Source organism: Leuresthes tenuis, unplaced genomic scaffold (assembly GCF_036924035.1).
Source record: "Leuresthes tenuis unplaced genomic scaffold, fLeuTen1.0.hap1 SCAF_18, whole genome shotgun sequence".
In the NCBI taxonomy this organism is placed as follows: domain Eukaryota; kingdom Metazoa; phylum Chordata; class Actinopteri; order Atheriniformes; family Atherinopsidae; genus Leuresthes; species Leuresthes tenuis.
The window spans coordinates 14328209-14350220 of record NW_027325372.1 but is presented as its reverse complement, the minus strand read 5'-3'; the positions used below and the strand labels follow the sequence as shown (position 1 = coordinate 14350220).

General features: G+C 43.9%; 1 protein-coding gene and 1 long non-coding RNA gene across 3 annotated transcripts; both read right to left on the bottom strand.

Annotated features, from left to right (window-relative positions):
• Window positions 1-210: 210 nt before the first annotated feature.
• Window positions 211-3485, bottom strand: LOC140275027 (uncharacterized). The gene is made up of 2 exons (XR_011908382.1): window positions 789-3485; window positions 211-704 (listed from the first exon to the last, which is right to left on the bottom strand). It is a non-coding gene; the product is annotated as an uncharacterized lncRNA (long non-coding RNA).
• A 3928-nt stretch (window positions 3486-7413) lies between these two features.
• pdcd6ip (programmed cell death 6 interacting protein) lies at window positions 7414-21633 on the bottom strand. Of its 2 annotated transcripts, none has more exons than XM_072371108.1 (18): window positions 21309-21633; window positions 19122-19176; window positions 18962-19031; window positions 18191-18318; window positions 17443-17596; window positions 16834-16934; window positions 15401-15532; window positions 15019-15241; window positions 12763-12886; window positions 12202-12379; window positions 11400-11511; window positions 11147-11316; window positions 10489-10737; window positions 10059-10193; window positions 9878-9972; window positions 9526-9637; window positions 9218-9426; window positions 7414-8360 (listed from the first exon to the last, which is right to left on the bottom strand). In XM_072371108.1, the coding sequence occupies exons 1-18, from the start codon at window positions 21512-21514 to the stop codon at window positions 8171-8173; spliced, it is 2643 nt and encodes an 880-aa protein (XP_072227209.1). In that variant the 5' UTR covers window positions 21515-21633; the 3' UTR covers window positions 7414-8170. The 2 variants fall into 2 exon arrangements, with proteins under 2 accessions (XP_072227209.1, XP_072227210.1); XM_072371109.1 differs by having other exon boundaries at window positions 15401-15517.
• Between the last annotated feature and the right edge of the window lie 379 nt (window positions 21634-22012).

The window sequence follows — 22012 nt, the reverse complement described above, 5'->3', positions numbered from 1 at the left end:
AAAATTAAAGAAAAAAAAGAAAAACTGCGTCTGTAATACCCATGGGGCAAGTGGATGATGAATTTAGATGCAGTGCGTCAGCAGTCAGATATTACAAAACTATGAGCACAGTGAGGAATAATGCGGGTTCAAACGTGGGCTGGGCTGAAAGTGCGCACTCAGATTGTGTCAGTGCAGAGCTAAAGCAGTAAGGAGGGCTGTGAGAGAAGCATCGGTATGAAGACTGGCTTTATTTTCTGATCAATGAGGGTGACTCACGGTGGATCACCTTCCACCACATGGAAATCATCCAAAGAAGGGTTTGTGTTCTGCGGACAAGACTCAAACTTGCGTAAATGTGTCCACCTACACACACACACACATATATATAATACTGTACTGAGTGCAGAAGAAAATGTACGTAAGGGTGAGGGAAGTGCACCTGTTAAGTGATAGACCTCGGCAGCAGCAGTGCGATGGCTGTGTGGGTTTGTGGTCTATAACGGATGTTTGACAGGTTGATGAGCTCTGGCACTCACACACTGCTTCCTCCACACGTTCTTCCCTCCTCTGCCTGTCTTCTCATCTGTTCAGGCAGTGGGCGTAAACTCCCTCCTTTTTTTTTCCCTTCCCTAAACGCCGTCTTTCCATCTCCACTCTTTTCCCTCCCGCTCCTCCAATTCCATATATGCATGTTGTTTTCGCCGATTGCGAGTTTGACAGGTCTACAGAGAGAAGCGCAGAGGGAGAGGAATCAAACAATCTCTTCAATTAGACAGCCCACACAAACGTACGTCTGAACTCTATACCGTCTTCATCAGCTGTCGCAGTTTTCATCTCTCAGTCGCAGACACCTTTGTTCCCGAGCTGAAAACACACTGTTCACAACAAAGGCAGAGAAAACCATTTAGCTTTGAAGAACAGGAAGCCGCAACAAGCTTTTAAGGCTATTTGCATCGAGAGGGGGGACTCTCTCTGCTTTCTTTGCCTTAATTGACCCATCAGTTTGCCTGAAATTTGCAAAGTCTGCAAAGGCATTCACACTGCTAAAGGTTTTCTTTGAAAGTTTTACATAAAAGGGCAGAATTTCTGCATTTTTAACTGCAACTGAAGAGAAGGGACGTGAGAAAGGTGCTGTCCATCAATTATGACTGCTAAATAGAAATTAAAAATACCCACCAGGATTTCTGATGTAGGGCCTATTAGGTTTTAACAGGAGCAGGGACACACAGAGTATACACAGCCTCTCTGCTATTATGTCACTAAGCCTTGATGACTAAATACTAGAAACACACGTAATCAAATGCTGCTGCTACCACACAGGAAGAAAGACAAAGTAAAACTGAAAGCAGAGAGGAAGTGAGACCGATGAGGTCCATAGGCAGCCTCCGGACGGTCAACTGTAAGATGAGTCAATACTGTAGTAATACTGTGGCGCACTGCAGCATACCTGGAGGGGCTCAAACCTGTTGATGCAATCAGTGGTGGATGTCTTGAGTTTTCATTCTGCTCCCATCTGTCTCCTCTCCACTTCGCTGTCAGCCTCCCTCGCAGCCCCCTCTCCCATCTTTCCTCCCACAGCTCCTGCTCTGCCTCTCCCGCTTCTCCTCCTCGCTCATTATGTTTGTTGCTGGGAAAACATTTCTGCAAAAGCCACTTCTTGGAGATTAACATAGTAATTCAGCCTTAGGTACACAAAACATTCGCACATGTCATCATGCGGTGTTGGTTTTTTTTTCCACATCTGTCCTGTCATCTCTCTTGTCATATAGTTCAATTCAGTGCAACGTACATTGAATATAAACACGGCTTCAGGACACTAGTGTTGAGAGATTTTTTTTTTCTTTGCCGTGCAGTTTATTTATATCTAGTGTTAAAAAAAAATGGCTGACATTTGGGAGATTTCTCCTCAGACAGTGGTGACAAACTTTCTTTCTGGCTCGGTTTCTTCCCCCATCCATCCTCTGTCTTTCTTTCTCACACGTCTCCCGTCGTTAAGAATTCAACCCCCCCTCCCTTCTTTTTTCAGCAACCCTCGTTTTTTCCTCGTCTCTAATTCTTTTTATCATCTCCTCTATCGATCTGTCCATCTTTCACCGCTTACCACCTCTCATACTGCATTGTTGACCTGGAAGCCTCTTAGCCTGTTCTCTCAGCCGTGGGCATCATGACCGTAAGCAGAGTCGCAAGGCTATTTATATTTGTTCCTAATGAGGTGAGATTTCTCTCCGCCATAGCAACGGTCTCTATGGATACCCTGCACTTGGATACCAGATCCCATCCTGTTTTAAATGTCTTATTATGGGCTGTGCCTTCCCCTGTGTGTCGTAGCCTAATTAATTCTGAATTACCACCCATCACTGTATGAACGGTGCAGAAACCACCTCAAACTACCGCCACACTGGCGACATCTGCATGAGTTTACATCACAAATGGAGAGTTCACCAGGGCAATTTTCTGCACAAATCATCAACTCCAGCAACAAGCAGAGGAGAGTAGAGACCTCTACAGGTGCGCTCATTATTTGATCTGAAAAGCGTGCACACACAGAGGAGATGAGTGATGCCTGTCCCTTGTTCAGAGGCTGATGGGTGTGCCGTTGATCAGTTCTGAGCAAAGTGACGAAGCGGCTGCAGCACAAGATCCAGGCAGCGAAGCTTAGATCATTAGAGAGAGCTTTCTGTGTCTGGGGTCACACAGGTGTCGAGCTCCACCATCTCATTTCCTGTCACAAAGCGAGACAGCCAATCAATAATAACGCAACAGAGCAACTTCTGGGGAAAAACCACAGCCGTGAGAACACACACATGGGCACAGATGGCGTATGGTCGTGCGTCTCTTTACTTACAGTAACACTGGAAATGTTCCTTGCTTTCTCCTGGTGACAGAAGCTCTGAGACAGCTGCATGCACATGTACTCACACAGGTACACACACACACATACACACACACCCTGACAGGTGCTGCATTGTTATGGCATGTCCAACTCTGGCAGCTTGTTTTCTCCCAGACCTCTCACCCTGTGTGATGACTCAGAGACGGAGAGATGAAAAGAGATGCAGGGACACAGGGGGGAGGAGAGGAGACAGGGACTCTGACAGGAAGGAACGGAGGGTCCGAGATAAGTTGAGCTTAAGAAGGTTAAGTAAATCATATCATTAATGCTATGTTAGGAGATTGCTTTGACCTCTTCTTGGCTGTCTGCATATGCAAATGGATGTGTATGTGCCTGGCCTTTGTCCCGCTGAAGCAGGTGGCAGCAATGACGTTCATCTCCTTCCCAGCAACACACACATGCACACTTTCTCTCTGCCACTCTGAGCTCTCCGGTGTCAGTCCCACTAGATTCTATCGCGCTTGAAATTCACTCATCATATCGGGTAGCCTCACTGTGCCGCTTGCTGACACAAATGTGTGCATGCAAGCAAAGACACCCACACATGCAGGAATACAGCCTGGTGGACTGACTTGATTATACAAGCAGAGCGGCTCAACCTGACAGAGGAACAGGCACCAAAAAGGAAACACAAAAAGAATATAAAAGGCTTATTTGCCGTGTTGTATAAGCATGTTTCATCTTCCCACTCTCGCCTACCCTCACCCACACAGGTTAGATCCAATAGCTGGTGCCAGGCCTCTCTATCTTGCAACACAAACATCTCCATGTGAAGGAATATTGCAGTTGAGTTCTTTTTCATAATCTCTTCCCTCTACACCCACACATGCACATAGTGAGGGGGTGAGAGGGAGAGACGGGGGTAAAAAGGAGAGCTGGTAAAAGAAAATGAAAAAAGAAGAGGTGGTGGGAGGGAGGGGGGGGGTAGAGGAAGAGAGGTGCTCATGAGAGCCAGGAGGTAGTTGTTATAGTAACTGTGTTTCTATACCTGTCAATCAGAGCTATTTCAGGCATCTCTCTTCTATGAGAGGGGGGAGAAAGAAAAAAAAGAAAAGAAAGAAAAGCAAAAAAAAAACACACACATACCAGGACCAGAGAGCTGTTTCTCTGAGGTAAAATTATCCAGCAGCATACACACACAAACACATTGGAAACTTGTAAGCTGATAGTTTTATCAGCCTAAAATAAGTCTTCTTTTTTAAAGGTTCTCAGATTCCTCCTTCACAGTGCACTCTAAGAAAGGAGGGAGGAAAGCTGAATGGCATCGAAGCTATCTGCACACTAAATCTATTCGATAACACCACAGGTAGATCAACCCCATCAGAAGAAGTAAAGCATCTCCCAAGCTATTGTCATTTTGGGGTGGATTTCTTTGTGGATTGCAGTTAATGCTATCAAAATGATAAAAGTGCATATTGTTTAAATATCAAACAAGTGACATGCCAAACATTTTGGCTGGTTTGGACTCCCAAATAAATCTACTTGTTTAGAAGATGTTTTAGCCATTTATCCATTTGTTTCCATTTGTCCATATTTAGATAGGCCTGGTAATTAGGCACTGACACATTTTTGTTGTTGTCGCAGTTTACCACAACATATTCAATTTAATATCCTGCAATCATCCAACACGCAATTTCCTCTGTGAACCTCTTATTTAATGCTGTTGAGGTCTTCTCAGAATTATCACCAAATATCAAATCACCGTCATCTCACCAATCTGTTGACTTGGCCGATGTACCCTCTTCTCTCTGTCTCTCTCAATGATTGCTTGTTTTTTGCAACCAGAGGACAGCCTGTGTCACTTGCACCGAGAAACCTCTTTGATCGACTGTTTGCTGTAGATGCAAATCAAACACGTAATCAGCTCCAGACCTTTGATCTGCATTGATGAAGAAATAATTAAGGAATCAGCCCACAACTCTCCATCAAGAGCTATCCCCTGTCCAATTACATGTGACCCCTGTGTGTGTGTGTGTGTGTGTGTGTGTGTGTGTGTGTGTGTGTGTAATTTCCAACCCGTCCACCATTTTAAAAGTTTAAAGCTTAAAATGAAAAGTGAGAGTCTGGATTTATAACAAAACTCCAAGTTAAGCCTGTTTTGGTACACAGCCCAAAAAATTAAGAAAATACAGATCATTCAAGGTCTAAATATATATATGGACCCACCTGCTCTGTTTGTAACTTTTAGCCCTTGTGGATCCATGTCAAGTCCTTTTTTTTTTAAACCCAAAAATCCATCCAATTTACTTTTAGCGGTCCACTTTCTCACCACCATTTCTACAAAATTTTAATCTGCTTATTTCAATAGGTCCCCCATTTCTTGTAGTTCACCTACTTTATTCATTTCTGTGGTCCGTTTGTGGTTGTAGCCGTTATTGGATTATTTTGTCTATTGGCGGCTGTCGGCCATAGTTAGCGGTTACTTTAAGCTAATCTTTTATATTATCCATCCACTGATATTCTACTATTAATTCATTACATTACAACAGTCACCCGTTTCTTGTTGCAGACTCACAAATATGTAACATTTACCCGCTTTTAATTTTGTATACACATCATTGTACGTATTTACTAGTTATATTGGCCAGCTACCATGTTTAATTCCATTAGCCGTTACTTTAGCCTTAGTTAGCCGTTACTCCGCAAATCATACATTATCATTTTTTATTTTTACCATTTACCCACTTCTTATTATTGACATCATACTAACGTTTACATGCTCTTCATTAGTTTGAAAGGTGTTTTTAAAGCATTTATTTGCTGTTTTATTTAGCTGTTATTAATTTGTTGGCTGATTTTGGCGTGTCAGGGAGTTAACTGAAACCCATTCAAACTATCCAAATAATGCTATTTCACAATTACTTCTCTACCTTTTATAGTTTCTGAAATATTTTAATTGGTAATCATAACTTCTAGCTGGCACCTAAAACCGCTGTTAGAAGTACTTATTTGCAACACCTACAGCTCAGGTGTTAACAGTTGACGTGGCCATCCACATTTATTTTAATGAACGGATAGTACTGCACACACAGCCTGGGCAGCTGACGAACAGCACCTCAAAAGAGCTCTTAATAGAGTACCTCTATGCAATTATCAACATCATAGCCGAAGAAAAACCTCGATAAAGCCCTATTATCGACAAACACACGGTGAAGAGGAGCGAAAAGCTATGCAACAGAAGAGCGGGGGAGTAAGAATAGTGTGAGCACCAATATGGCTGAGTGCTGAGTTTTGGAGCCATTAGGCAGAAGGTAATTAATACCTGTCAGTGCAGTGCTCCATTCGCTACCTTTATTCTCTTTCAGACCAATTAAAATATGACACTCCTCCAGTGGAGAACGTCTTGTTAAAATTAAACGCCTGAGACGCACAGACACCTTTGATAAACACTCCCAGAGCCACAATTGGCTTTGGCAGCAACGGCACGCTGTATAGATGGAGTGGGAGAGAAAGAGAAACATGGCTGTGTGTGTGTGTGCGTGTGTGTGTGTGTGCTGTCACTTCTGTTAGGAGATAGGAGCTGTTAGATCTGATTAAAAGTGTGTGTATCCGTGTGAGTTTCACTCTCAAAAGCACACATACAGTACACACCGGAGACTGACGTAATGTTTAGACGTTTATGAGCCAAGAAGAGACACTGACCAGTGCGGATAACTCGCAGCCAAGCATTTGGCGCTTGGGCAGCAAGGACAGACAAATGGTAAGCAGAAACAGATGAGCCATGTGAGCAGCTGAGGATATAAAAAGACAGGTGGTGTGCAGACGAAAAAAGCTTAAGATTAAAGCAAACTATGACGAAGAGGGTGATAGGAAGGAAGACAAAGGATGGGAAGAAAATTAAGTGAAATATGGTGGGCTTGCTGCTTTTCTTTAAAACAAAAAAAAGTTGTGGTGATAGGGACTCAAGAAGACAGATGAGATGGAGAAAAGAAAGAGAAAAATTGAGAAAGGTGGAGTGATGGATGCAGGCAGGGTACCAGCAGCTCTCTGCCAACATCTCCATGCATCCTTCCAGACGTCACACTGTGCTGCCATCTGCCTCTCTAACACACACACACACACACACAGATACATACATACACATGCACACACACACGCACAGGGAGGAGTTATGCGAAATCATTAGCGTCTCCTGACACTGAATAAATATCTAGGGATGAAATGTGTCTATGGAGAAATCACCAGCGGGGAAAATATGATTGGATGAGATCATGACCTCACTGGAACGTAATTTGCATGTCATCTAAATGGGATCTGCCCCCCAGTGCTGGGGGGGTCAAAAGGCAGCGATTAGTTAGATGGGATGCCTTGCTCCCCGATTGGCTGAAAGCAGCAACAATGGCAGGTGAAACGCTGCTCCCCGTGTGAACTGCAGGACTGCCCTCTTCTGGCTGATTCACCCATCTCCACAATCAACATATGAACAATTAAAGACCGACTAAATTTGGCTGCCAGCTTCTTTTTTGTTTGTTTTTAATCACGTTAGAGCTGAGAAATAAAAATAACACAAAGAGCATGAAAGTGCAGCACACAGAGTGTCTTGGTTAACGACATACAGAGTCTTATTTATACATATATTTCTATAATAGAACCATTTCTCCCACTTGTACAGCCTCTGATTGTAACACAGAAATAAACCCACATTCCCTGGATGAAAGAGAAAACAAGCGAACAAGAAAAAGAGTAGAACTCTCAACAGTCATCACCTACGATAGAAAACCTACAGGCCATTCGTTTTTTATAGGTTTATGAATGAGGCATCAGTATTCATTACAAAAATAGGATTATAGTTTATGTAGAAGCAGTGAGGGTGGATTAAGTGGGTGGAGTAGTGACTAGAAATGACCACCCACCAACTAACTAAAGGAACGCAGAACCAGAAAAGAAAGGCATTCCTCTGCGGGTGTTGTACAGCAGTCCAGCTCAGTTAAAGAGTCAGGAAAGGGTTTAAATTAAACGGTCAACAAAACTGTTAGAAAGTGGGGGCAGAAAACCAAATTCACAGGCAAACGGGAGGAGGGGTGGTGCACTGATGGAGGGTGGGGGAGGTTTAGTGGAAGGGGCATCAGTATCCAGAAGACAAAATAAAAGGAGATGGGATAAAAGTACAGCAAAAAGGATTTTCAGAAAAAGTGCAAAGCAGCTCGGAGGTCCCCCGTCCTATCACTGTCGTTAGTGAGAGAAAAGGAAGTGAAAGAAGAGGAGGAGCTGATGCAGTTGAAGTGTTATTGCTGGGAACACATTTCATTTGGTGTTAACATGTGAGAAGAGGAATGGGAGGGATAAAGAGGAGAGCTATTGTTGAGGATAGTAGGGCTGCTGTTGGGGGGGTTGCTGCGGGTAGCCGGGGTACGGCTGTCCTGCCGGAGGGGCTCCCGGGTATCCCCCCTGTCCTGGGGTCGCCTGGTAGGGCATGTAGGGCATGTTGGGCATGTTGTACTGGCTGTAACCATAGGGGTTGTAGCCCATGGGCATCTGGTAGAACCTGTAAGGACACAACAACAGATGTGGGAAATGTGAGAGCGGCGTTCAAAAACATTTCACCAAATCTAGTACAGTTAGCCAAAGTGTAAGTCGATGATACACCAAACTTTCACAGAACCATTTAAAAAGTAAAGAAAGAAGAATAAACGAAGACCGAAACAAACAAAACAAAAAAATAAGACAGGAAGTGACGCAATGAAATGAAAGACACCAGAGGACGAGGCATAAAAATCAGGGCAGGAATTCCATCTATAAGAGATGAAGTCGTGTGCAGGATGGATCAAAACCGACCTTCACTTTACGGACCAGATCCCAGAGGAATCCAGGGGGTTGGAGGTGGAGCTAAAGCGATGGCATTTAACTGATGATATCGTTTTAGCCTAACCCATTAGGCCCCGATCAAACATATAGAATCATGCATTTTCCTTTCAGCCCTGGAGAGGCTCTTGCATTCTCCTAACTGTGAAGCCTGATGCAAGGCTCACATATCGCATCAGGCAAGACACTTTACGCTTTTTCAAATATTGATGAACATTAGGCCAAAGTAATTCATTTACAATGGAGGCAGAGGGTTTGGGCTCTTGTCTTTTCGTTTCATATGTACAGCTTCCTCTCAAGTAAAACTTGTCGAGTAAAAAGCCTTCAGGTTTCAGGAAGATGAAGGAAGCTTTTACATTGCTTTTCTTTGGCCTTAATGACTTATTCAGTGTTCAGCTACAGCAGAGAATCAGTACACAGTTCCACACTCAAAATATTAGAGATGCGTAGTTAATTATGAGCTCATTTATCTTATCATTAGGTTTGATTATATTTAAATTCTGACCATCTCCTCGTCAACATATATGGATATAAACTCACCCTGGGTAGCCTTGGTAGCTGGGATAAGGCGGGCCCTGTGCAGACGAGGCTGGTGCCATAGGTGGTGGGTTATTGGCTAGAGGGCCAGTTGGTGGTGTGTTGGTGGGGGCGGTGGAGGCTGCCTGCGGGGTGAAGTTTGGTGGAGGTGGCCTGGAAGGGGGTGCAGGCTTTGACTGGGGCTGCTGCTGGGCTTGTTGTGGCTGCTGGGGCTAAGAGGCAGAGAGAGAACACACTGACGGATCAGAACAAAAAGGCCATGCTTTCATAAAGCTAAGAGTTGCCCAGTGTTTGGCTCTGTGGCTGCTTACAAAGACGCTTCTGGGAGCGGGAGTTGGGCCGGGGGCAGCTGGGCTGCTCTGATAGGCCGGGACGTTGAAGGATGGCGCGCTGGGCTCTCGGGCGATGCTCTGCTGCAGCTCCCTGAAACATCACCACAAGCTGTAATGTTTACATCATACTCAAACACTAAGGCCGGCTTCACTCTTGCCGCCCCAAGCCTCTCTTTTTTTTCTAATAACCCACATGAAAAAATAACTTACTGCAAATTCCTGAAACTAATGCTGCAGTTTCACACAAAAACTAAAAACACAAGAAAGCTTTTAATTTGGCAACCTTGTGTCAACTGAAAAGACAAACAGTTCCCCTGTGAACGGTACGTACTTGAGCAGCTCATCCCGCTCCGTCTTGCGAGCGAAAACAATGTCGCTGCACTTGTTCTGGAACCTTAAGAGGATTTCTGTGAAGTCGTTGTAGAACTGAGAGGAAGAAAAGGAACGGGACAAAAATAAATGACGAGAGGGAGAAGGCATGCGTCGGTGTGGACGTTGTGCTGAGCGAGTACCTTGGTGCCTTCGCGGAGGTTGTTGCTGATCTCAACGTAGCTGTCGTGCGCAGAGGCCAGTTTCTTCAGCACCTCCTCCCTCTGGTTCGCCTCCGTATTGGACTGCTTCAGACTGCTGAACTCCTGGTGGGACGTCTGGAAGAACGCCACGAGGTGAGAGCAGAAGACGGTCAGACTGAGGCAGTTAACACCTTTTAGCGAACAAGCAGGAAGCTGAAAACCATTTCTGCACAAAGAAACTTTTACCGTTTCCTTTAACTTCACCTGCACCTGCTGTATGAACTGTGTGAGCTGCTTGCATGTAATGATTCATAAATCCCAGCAGGGCAATGAGCTCTTTAATCTGGGAGGGATATCTTAGCAGCATGAAATCAACATCAGGCCTTGTTGGCGTTTAATCAGCGTGAGCCCGGGGTGTTCGCTTGATCACCTGAACTTGCCCCAGCAGCTCTTCCTGAGTGCGGAGGCTGGCCTGCACCCGCTGGTTGTAGCTGCTGTACAACTTGTCGAGCTGGGAGAGCGACAGCTGCTCCTCACTGATGGCTCCGTCCTGGGCGAGCGCCGTCAGGAAGCTGGCGGACATGTCAAATGTCACGGCCTTGATCTCCCCCTCCAGGGTCTCCCTCTCCTTCTTCACTTCCTCCAGCTGAGCGAGCTGAGAGCGCAGCACGTTCACCACCTGAGGAGAAACAAGGACGGGAGATCTTGAGAGTCCCTTTCTTCACCTCCATCCTCGTCATTATAATCACCTTCTACAGCACATCTCAACAGCTTTTTGTTTTTCCACCTCAGCATGAATACAGTGAAGCTAGAGAGACGTGCACTGCTTCCTCGCTCTTGCCCAGTTCTGCTTGCTTAGTTATTTAAGCTCCCCAGTGGCACACAATGCAAAGTCAGCAAACAAAATGAAAAATGGGGCGCTACAGCGGGGAGGAGGGGAGAAAGGGCCACGAAGCACACAATGTCCTCTGGGTCTTCGTGTGACACACAAAATTCCTCTTGGCTAGGAACTAAGTGGAACAATGAAAAATGGAAGTTTTGCAGCGTCTGAACACTCAAACGCAGGTGTGTAAAGTTCTCAGACTGACCTCGTTGCCTTGCAGCGTCTTGGTCGGGTTGGCTGAGGGGATGGCAGCGTTGAGCTCATTCTCAGGTTTACACAGCAGGGCGATCATGTCGCATTGGGAGTTGTAGCGGTCCCTCACCACCTGGTCGGCATTCACAGCCTTGTCCAGGATGTTGCGGAAGTTGGCACCCTCTTGGAAGAGAGGAGGGGGCATGTCAATTCGTGAGTGGTCAAAGACTTTGACGAAAAAACTGAGCGCAGGTGATGAGACGTACCTGCGCGAAGGGGCTTGTACAGGTCTCCAGAGGGAGTTCTGTTCCAGCGCTGGTTGAACTTGGATCTCAGCTCGTTATCCGTTGTCTCTTCATCGTCCAGCATCTTAAGAGACTGATGCACAAACACAGACAAAGTGAATGGAGGCAGCGGTTATAAAAGCCTGAACAACGTACTTCCATGTAGGGCTGCAGACCAGCTTTTCAGTATCATCTATAAAATGTAAAATAAGAACCGTTCTTGATGACCCTCTCTCCTATCAACTAAGTACGTAACTACTTCCACCCTGCAGTCATTTGCTTTAAAAATGGGAAGATGGGAGTTTCATTTAGAAATATCATTTAAAAAAAACAACATGCATCACAACTAAGTACTTTTTTAGGGGGGAAATTAGGTCCTTTCGGTTTGGACTTTTCAACTCTGCCAACCAAATCGGAGGCAGACTGTGTTTTGGGTTTTATGTTTTTCCTCCCGTCTGTTTACTTGTTTGCCGGCAAGATGTTTAAAAAAAAAAAAAAACTGGTTGGCTGGAGCTGAAGGACCGACAGTTCTTGGCCCATAGATCAGAGGATTACATTTCTGTGATGATCCTGATTTGGGATTTCTGCCATCAGGAATGATTTTGAGTTTTTAGTCACGATGCTCTCTTTTTGTAGAAAACGCCAACATTCTCAGAGTCCAAGTCGGCGTCTAAACAGCATTAGATTCACATGCTGCTTTATCGACTTTTTAAAAACAGATTTAGGACAAAAATAGGCAGTAATGTGAAAGGTTAGGTCACTGTGCTGAGCCTCTCTGACTGACCTCATCCAGGATCTCTCTGTTGCGGGTCAACAGCTCAGGCAGGTCTTTGATTAGCTGCTCGATGCTCTGCAGTCCTCCCTGCTCCACAACGGTTCTGGCCTTCTCAGCAATGGATTGTGGGATAGAGTCGCCAGACAGATCCTCCAGAGCAGCGGGCAGGTTTAGAGACGCCAACACCCTGATAGAGTTACGCATTTTCTGTCAGTTATTAGGGCTTCTCAAACATCAAGTTGGAACAATCATGCCAGGTGAAATCTGGGACAGAGCACAACTTTAACCACGTTCTTCAAACACAGACATGGAAAGAAACAGTTACGCAACTGGTCTTTGTTTCATGAATCAAACTTAACAACACCAACAGCCCTGCTCTTGTTAGATGAAGAACCATCGACTGCTGCTCGGAGCACTGCAGTGAAAAACACGAGCGCTCTTATCGAACTTTTAATGGTACCCGATGCACCGCCGCGTCGTGAATTTTTAATACGCTTCCAAAGACACTCGGTGCACTCAGACACGCACAGGACGGAGCAGAACAACCCCCACAGACACACATCAGCGTACCCGTTGCAAAGATTGGTCGCCTCCCTCATTGATCCCACCAGTCTGTTTACGGTCTCAGCCTTCCTCTGGTTGTACACGTTCATGGACTGCTGCACGGCCATGGGAACCATCTTCTCAAACAAATCTGAAGGGAAAAGGTCGACACAAACGGTTTACCAACAAATAAAATAAAAACATACTAATGAGTCACAATAGAGTATGGGGAGGAGGGTTCAGCCATATAGGACTGCTGTCTGAAACATCTTTGTGTGGGATTTTCACCATCCCTGTGGAACAGTCTGCCACAACGCTTAAAACAAAATAATCCATTAGGAGGGTGTGTCCAGAGCTCTTACACTATCACGGCACTGTAATGTTTTCAGTGTAAGATGCTTCAACATTACAGGAATTAAATTGCGAATCATTGGTATTAGAAGAAACATATTCTCAGCATCAGTGCAAAACCCCATTTTTAAAGAATATATTGAGAGTGCATGAGCCACTCATCACCTCTTCATTTCATCCTATTAGACATATGTGTGCAGTTTTTAATAATTTTTCATTGTTTTATTCCAGTTCATCCTTGAGTCCATGTGGATGTTGGTGCCTTTTTAACCAGATCCTGAGAATTGAATCTAGACGAGCTCATGTCGAGTTCGACCACAGCAGTTCATCCTGATTAGACCGAGAGAGAAGTTAGTGCCAAAAACATGAAGAAATGACCTCAAGGTGAGGCATAAAAGTACAACCCAAACGCATAATGCCTCTGGCCATGAGTGCATACAGACAGGAGGCATAAAATGTTTTTTTAATGGCCCAATCACAGAGCTTTACTCGTCTGTTTTTCTTCCAGGATCACGGAGGAACAGTCATCTATCCCTTCAAATGGGCGTCGGGGGCCATTCAGGTGGTTAGATAACCACTTATCCTTCATTTCCAAGAGAGATTGGGCATATTCAGCTTTGCAAAACAGGGAAACTGGGATTGTTCCTAAGCACTGATATTACAGGCGTCTGAGATAGAAAATGGAGTGTTATGAAATCCTGATCTGATATTAAATGGTCCTCTGAAGCATATATTAAACTCCCCACGGCCATTTTTATAGAGGCTTGTTAAGGACAAAACTTTTTTCCCTTTTATTTTTAAACAGCTATAGTGAGAACAGCTCCAACCTCAACAAAAAGAAGCTCCCGGTTCGTTTCTGTAACTCAACCAACCAAACATTTAATGAAGGTTTCGAGCACGCACTGAAACCAGAAGTCTAGATTAGGCTTGTTCAGTATACCGGAACTAAATTGGTACCGAGGTACTGAGGCATTTAAAACGGTACTATGCTGCGCTGGCATGAGACCGGTAACTTTTTTTTTTTTTAAAGTTGCAATTTGGAGCAAGCAGGCGAGCGAGCAGCGTGGAGCGACAGTGAGAGATAGACAGGAGCAGGGAGAGAATGGCAGCTGCTGCAACTTTGACCACGTCGCAACTCATAGATGAACCAGGTGTGCAAAGTGCTACGTGGAATTACCTCGGCTTTAAAACAAATGAGGACGATGAGGCCATTAACACCGAAGCACCACTGTGCAAACGGTGTTACAAAACATGGAAACACTTCCAACTTGGCAAAACACTTGAAGGACAAGCACCCAGACCTGCATAAGGACTTCAGAGAACGACAGGTAATAACTTATATACCCATGAAAAAAACCCACATTCAGTGCTAAAAGCAGCGCCAGCATCCTTCACTCTCCACAAAAGTAGCTCTGGAAAGAAATTAAAGCTGCATTGCAATTAGCTTCCACTTTCTCTGGTTTAAAATAGCCTATTTGAATTATTTTATTTTATTTATTTTAAAATTGTGTTGTCTGTGCATTAGAAAAGCCTGTCTTTGTGGTAGTTTATTCTATTTACTCATGCATAGTTATAGTTCTATGGCCTTTTTTGTGTTCTCTTTTCATTTGGAAAAGTATCTAAATACATGTTGGTACCGGTATTGATACCAAAATGTTGGTACTGGTGACAACACTAGTGTAGATTATGTGCCGTTCAGGACTGACGTTAACATTCACCCATGGTGTATGTAAATGTCAGGACTCCACTACGCGTTTGAGTGGTTCCAGCAGAAAACATGCTGCTAAAGTTGTCATTTATTGTGGATTATCTGAAACTGACCATTCTCAACGTCGCATTTTCAGTTTACTTCGTTGCGTACTTCGACTTAACGTCACTTTTCCAGGTCCGAAACAACGGAGACAAGTATAGAAATGCTTCTCGGCATCGTACCTGAGAATTTCTGGCTGAGTGGAGGAGTGATGGCGGTGGCTTTGACCAGCGCTGCCTTGCCGATTTGCTCCAGGTCCTTGACCTCAGGCACGCGGTCGTGGTAGATGAAGTCATTGTCTTTTTTGGCGGCAGTGAGAGCTCGGTTGATCTTGTCTGTCAGGTCCTTCACGCTCACGTACTCGTCGTAACGAGACGCCACCGTCTTCACCAGCTCCGCTGCGTGCTAGAACATCGAATACATTTTTGTCAAGGTTTTTATTTTTTTTCCTTCTCTTTAATCACACACAGCATTCTAATGAGAATTTATGAAAATGAGGGCATCATCTTCAGATGTGACAGACCACATGTGGAACGACATGAAGCCAAATACAAATCCATGTACCTGCAGACGAGCAATCTCTTCCCCAAAACGCTTCTTCTGCTTGGCAAGGATGCTCTGGTGCAGCTCGGCATTGGCTTGCATGATGCAGTGCTTTGCCGCCAGCACTGGCAGCACTTCCTGAAAATAAAAATACTGACCAGGGAGAGGCAACCACAGAGCAACACGCATGCACGCAAACACGTATATGCACACACACACACACACACGCACAATGGCAAGGCAAACCAAAAGAAGGGAGATGCACACCAAGTGAGGTCAAATCACAAATGACATCACGGAAGCCAGTCACAAACGGGCAAGAGCGGCCAGGCGTGTGCCAACACAACACAAGCACACGCACACACAGACGAGTGCCACCGCCACGAGGAATGCGGGAAGAGAGGAAGACAACGAGAGAGAAAAACAGAAGAGGCAATGAGTGTTCAACTTTTCAGCAAAAGCTGCTACAAATCTCAAAGAAACATCCCACAGCCGTGTGTGACAGTGTGAGTGTGAGATCCCTTCATCTGAGGGATTTTAAGCGCAACGCGGACGCTGCTTTCCAGATGTGGATCCGTGTCCCTGTCCTCAAGGTCAGTGGACCCAGGATTTTTATATATATAAAAATGTTTAAAAAAAAAATCGCAACAATCTGGTTTCAAACAGGTCACAAAAAAAATGCCTTTGCTTTAGAAAGTGTCATCACTTTCTTTAAAAGTCTTCATCATCATGAGGTGGAGCACGACTTCACAATCAACTCTTTAAAAACTAACTGAGGGCAGGATTTAAAAAGGCAGAAATAAACATTTTACATTCTACTGTCAGACAGCGAGAAGTCTTTGACAAGATTAAATAACATTAACTTAGTTTTCTGCTGACTGATCATTTCAGCTCTTATATATATATATATATATATATATATATACACACACACAAACAGTTTATAGCTAAATATAAGAGCTTAGTGAATTGGTCAAATTGGTTACAGTCTGCATTAGTTCAAACTTTCCCGGCAGACAAACCTTTCTCTTAAAACTGAGCTAATTTTGAACTTACAAGCAGCTTCTTGTCGTTTTCTTTTGGTCTCAGTTGGATTTAAAAGAAAAAAAGAAAAAAATGGTGCATGAATTTGTGTTTTTGCGTGTTTTATAGCATCAGAGAGAGCGTAAGTTAAACAGCTGCCCATGATTAGAAGGCAAGAAACCAGTCAGAAAGAAACCAGCTCAAACTCTAGTTTAGTAAGAACCAACCACAGTGAAAACAGGATGAAAAGGGACCAATGAGAACAGAGAGGTTGCAGCAGCCCCACAACCTGTCCCGAGTGTGCAGGACAATACACGCATTCAGACGCACAATACACTCCAAAGTCCAACCACGATGAGCACATGGCTGACTGCTAATGTGCTAATGTCCGTCTCAGGGTTAGTGTGCAACCGTGTGCGTTCCTCATTTACCTTGGGAAGGTTATCTTTGTACTGACACTGCTTGAAGGCGTCGCCGTAGAAATCTGCTGCCTGATTGGCCAGCTTTGCGATGACGGCGTCTTTCATCCTGTCTGCAGAGCCAACACATTTTCACAGTCAAGGGACCGTGAAAGAGACACGGAAGAACAATCTCATGAGGTAGTTTACAAAACCGTTCTTCCTAAAAGTCAGATAAAGCAACTCTGTAGACAGAACTGGGGCAGAAGCTCCCGTCATCGCTACAAATTAATCTTAGGAAATTAAAAAATAAAAAACCTGCAGCAGCATGTAATTAGTGATGCTATTTATCCAAACGACAACACTTTTTTCTTTCTTTTTTTAAACTAATGGCACGGGGCCACTTAAAAATCTAAATTCGCACCAATAAGCAAAAGACTAAGTGGTAGTTTATGTGGGATGCACTTTGAAAACTTCAGTGGGACCTAAATTAAGTTGGTGTTCCATTTCTAAAGTATCTACATGACACAGATATCAACATAAGCTAAACAGCACTGAAATGTCAAGTCATCCCTAGAGCAGCAGTCGGTAAAGTTAAACGTCGCTGCTTGATGAAGTGTTGCAGCATCGGGCCTACGGTACCTGAGGTGGCTTTGAGGAAGAAGACCTCCTGGGCCTGGGCCAGCATGATGAGGCTCAGAGTGCCCACAGTTTCAGGGCAGATGTCCATGGTGGGCTCTCTGTTCAGCGCAGAGAGCACCGTGTCCTTAATGTGGCTAAAGGCTCCACTGGCCAGCTGTGGAGAGACACCGACCAGAAACGTCAATAATGACTGCAATTCACATTACCAGATCTTTTTATAGTCCAATACCAGTCAGCAGATCAAATGTCCAACGAAGGGAGGCCCAAGAGACCTGACAGACATTCAACTAAAGCATGACCTGTCATATCGCTTTAATCAGATAACTCAGCAGTGGTTCCACAGCGCGCCGAACACGATGAGCAAGTTTATTTTAACTACTCGAACAGATCAAAATGACACTTTGTTGACAAATCTTGCATAACTGAAGTTTGAAATTAATATATATTGACAGCTCACATTAAATGGATGTGAATGCATTTTACTTGTGAATCTAGTTTATCTGGTTTTGTTACTTCATGACCCAGAATTCCAAAGCTAATCAAGCAAATTGAGCTATTGGACTTTTTTTCCTCATTCACAATAATAAGAATTCACTTCAATCAAAAGAAAGTAACATTTTCTGTTTAGAACTGATGTAAACTACCTAATGTTCCCCTTCGTCTCGTCTCCCTGTGTGTAAAGAGGGTTAAATAAGTAAAGTTTGGTCATTAACTCTCATTACATTTCCAAATAATGGAGTACACCCACCTGATAATATTTGGCAGCCGCCTTCAGGCACTCGTCATTATCCACATTCTGCTCGGCAGCAATCTGACTGGCCAAAGCTGCGCAGTTGAACAACACGCATGTCTTCTCATAGCCCAAACTGGCCAAAGCTGCAACACAAACATAACAGAGCAGAAAGTCTCTTTCACCGTCAAAAAGGGTAACTGCATTTTCCCTCCAAATGTTCTATATCATATCATTTGAAACCCCGCCCCGTGATCAGAAAATTAAAAGCTATCCTGAGATACTGTAGATGTCTGTTTGTGTGGGGTTGACATTTTCTTCCAACCAACATTTCTGTGTCCTTATTTGACCGTTTTCTCACCCAGAGTTCCCTGAAAGGAATCCCACAGTCGTAAACTCCCACAACTGACCACAGAGGACAAAAGATTCAAGTGGGATTATACATTTCAGCATATCCTGTCCCTGAATTATACAGAACCCAAACCAGCGTTACATCTGAATAGACATAGTTCTGTATCTGATCTTTCTTTAACTCCATAAGACACCCTGTTGGGTCCGTTTTCTGGACACAAAGTGAAAGAGGCATTTTTAGTGTCACAAAGCATTGTGTGCTCCAGGGTGTGTATTCATGTCTGCGCTTAGGAGGAAAAAGCCAAACAAACCCACTAAAGGACAAGAGGACAAACAGACAGTATGACAAACATGTACCCAAAGGGAAAAGAAAGAAATCGGTTACAATTTTCCCTTTTCCCTCTGCAGCTAACCACATTTACATACAAAGACACTTACAGAGCTTGACTGAGCCACCAAAGAGCGATCCTTTATCGAAAGCATCCTTCCATGTGAAGGTTAAGCAGAGCTGCAGAAACAGAGAAACACTTTGTGCTCAAGCTCTTCTGTTAATCAGCCAGGTCTAATCCTCAGTCATATGTGCAGTCTAATTGATTACCTGGTTTTCAGAAAAGGGAAACTTGGGCTCCACAGAACACAGCTGATCGTAGTATCTGCAGACAGAGAGAAAAAGCAGGGATTAAAACCGTGTTTTTATTCGTGGATGAACCCAAACTCTTTTGTTTACTGTCATTTAGAAAACAAAAGATAAAACAATTAAAAGGTCAAAGACTGGTTTAAGAAGCAGCGACTCTTGTGAGATATCTGCAGATCAGTGGTTTGAGGAAATGCTGCCTTGTCAGACACTTGACAGTGAGTCAGTAAAAAAAATAACGGAGCAGTCTCACACACTTCAGTGCACACACACACACACACACAGACACAAATACAATGTCAGCAGCTTACATCCTATCACTATCTGGGCATATGACGTAATGTCAACAGTCTATTTTTAGGTACGACAACTTATGTATGGACACAATAACAAGACTGGCTTTGGATGCCATATTTTGCTTTCCAATCACATACACAAAGACACACGTGTGTACACAGAGGAAAGTTGAGCTGAGGTGTGATTTGAGAAAGAAAAAAAAAAAAAAAAAAAAAAAGAATGGAAAAAGTCCCATACAAACAATGGTCACCACGGTAACACATAAGCTGCGTGGCTACCTGCCTGTGAAAGGCCTGTTATTTGGGCTACCTGGCATACGGCCAACAGAAGACAAGTGCAGAGTGCCATGGAGCAACGGCGCTAAGAAGCAGGAATAGCAGCCCATTCACAGCACAGACATCTTAGCCTCTGACTACATGCTAACCAGGCCAGCTACTCGCTCATGGTGTCTCTGCCAATCCATCCAAGGAGTCACATGAGTGAAAACACTCTTATTAGGCTAAATGTGAGAAAATCTGCAGCATGGCTTCACTATTTGCCACATTTTCACCTGTTAGCTAATGACACTTTGCACCAAGATAAGGTTAGAAAAACTACAAAGCCTGATTGTGGCAATGGTGATTCAATACCATGTTGGCGTGCGGCTAAAAATTCCTCCCAGTGGAGAGAAATGAAAGACCAGCACTCCGGCATGCAAATACCTGGATACTAGTTCAATCTGGGCAAATCCTGTGCATTATGCCTCAAGAGTCACTGACAACAAAGGTTGAAATGAGAGAGAGCAAAGTCTGCACATGCATGTCGCCTCACGAATGACGTATGATGCCTAATATAAAGTCAGGTCTTCAAATGTGACGATGGTGGATGTATCCGATGCTAAACTCAAGACCTTTGAAACCTGTTTTAATGAGCCTTAGTCACACAACTGAATGAAAGTCTGAAAAATTATACAAGAGCAAGTTAGCTGTTAGCAGTGGACAGGTGGCACTAATTGAGCAGGGACACAGAGGAACTTTGTTAGATCCTTATTACATCACAGTTCCTCTATGCAAAGTGGTTAACAGTGGGACTTGGTACCTGTCAGTATGAATGTGAACAACACCTGACTGAGAGGATTTGGATTTTTCCAGTGGTACTCAATGGACACACAGTTGTACTATAACTACATCTGCTGAAGACTTTTCATACATTTAACACTTTTAAAAGTAATAAGAAACATTATGAGTAAATGACTAATTCTCTATCAGCAGACACATACAATATAAATTCTTAACTACTGTAATCTCTGTCAATGTCTTAAAGTTAAATTAAGTTTTTAGTCACCTATTAGTCTCACACATCCAAACGAGCAGGTGATGATGCTGGGCAGTAATGACTAAGCTGTATTATGATGGCCGGGGTTTCTCTTCTCTCGTATTGCTTTTGTTCGATACCAAAGTCTCCGTGTGTTCCTTATTTCACTTTGGGGGCTGTAAAGTGTAGCCTAAAAACTGAAACTTTATTTACCTGCAGAGCTTTACTTGAGCCACAATAATGAAAATGTAGTCGACAAAAATTACAATGACTACCTTAACCTTACATAGATAATTCGACCTATAATTATTTGACAGTTCGTTTGAATAAATTAGCGGGCCCACATAACCCTCTCAAGGAAACTTGGCAAGAGTGACACATGAGTCAGTTATTTTACCATCTTAGCTTGACTTAGCTTAAACTTCAGCTACCATGTTAGCAACTAAAAGCTAACCTCTGTGGGTGCGGCGACAGAGCCAACTCACTCGCCACAGATAAGCTCTCCTGTTGGGTTACAACCAGTACAACCGATTCAGGTGTTATATTGGGGTTTTATTTTACCTGAGTAAGATCTCCAGGGAGCTCTCGTGTTTGTCGAGCGGCCTTCCCAACGCGCTCTTGCGGAGCTTGTTCAACTCCTCCACGGACCGTAGATACTCTGCCTGGTCCTCGCCCGCTGGGTACGAGGCTGTGACAAATTTCGACAGTGGCTTCACCAGATCCACTTCGGAGGACTTTTTTAACGGGACTGAAATAAACGTTGCCATTTCGGCCCGTAAGAGCGAGATCCTAAATCAGAAAAACAGGCGAGAAACAGTGAGCAACGAACACAAACAACGGCGAGCGACCCACTTCCTGGATTCTGACAGCAACGTCAATTACGTCATGAACAACGGAGAGTGGACTCGCGCAGACTCAGTACCGCTTTCACGAGGCGTTAGCAACAGACGGATAATTAGCTTTCTTACATAGTTTGATCCGAAAGCATGAACTTATTATATGGTATGGAGCCATACAACGTGATCCAACCGTTTAAACGGAATATTGATATATTTCATATTTAGGTATTCCATATTCTTCTTTTCCTTATTTCTGTTTAGCACGTTTGCCAATTCCTTTAGCAATCTCAACAGGCAATTTAGAGGTGGAGACCAGTAGACCAGTCTACTTCAAAACAATTGGGAAACAGGAAAAGCAAAGTAAAAAGTGTCAAAATTGGAAAGATACAAGACTTTGATATACCACAAAAGATAGTAAATATGGAA

What these genes read in the sequence shown, in the direction of transcription:
- pdcd6ip (XM_072371108.1), bottom strand. Translation starts at nt 21,514, where the DNA reads ATGGCAACGTTTATTTCAGTCCCGTTAAAAAAGTCCTCCGAAGTGGAT. An exon ending in TGGTGGCTCAGTCAAGCTCT is followed by an intron (nt 18,319 to 18,961) that starts GTAAGTGTCTTT and finishes TTTGTGTTGCAG; the next exon opens with CTTTGGCCAGTTTGGGCTAT. An exon ending in ACTCAGCCAGAAATTCTCAG is followed by an intron (nt 12,887 to 15,018) that starts GTACGATGCCGA and finishes TTTTCCCTTCAG; the next exon opens with ATTTGTTTGAGAAGATGGTT.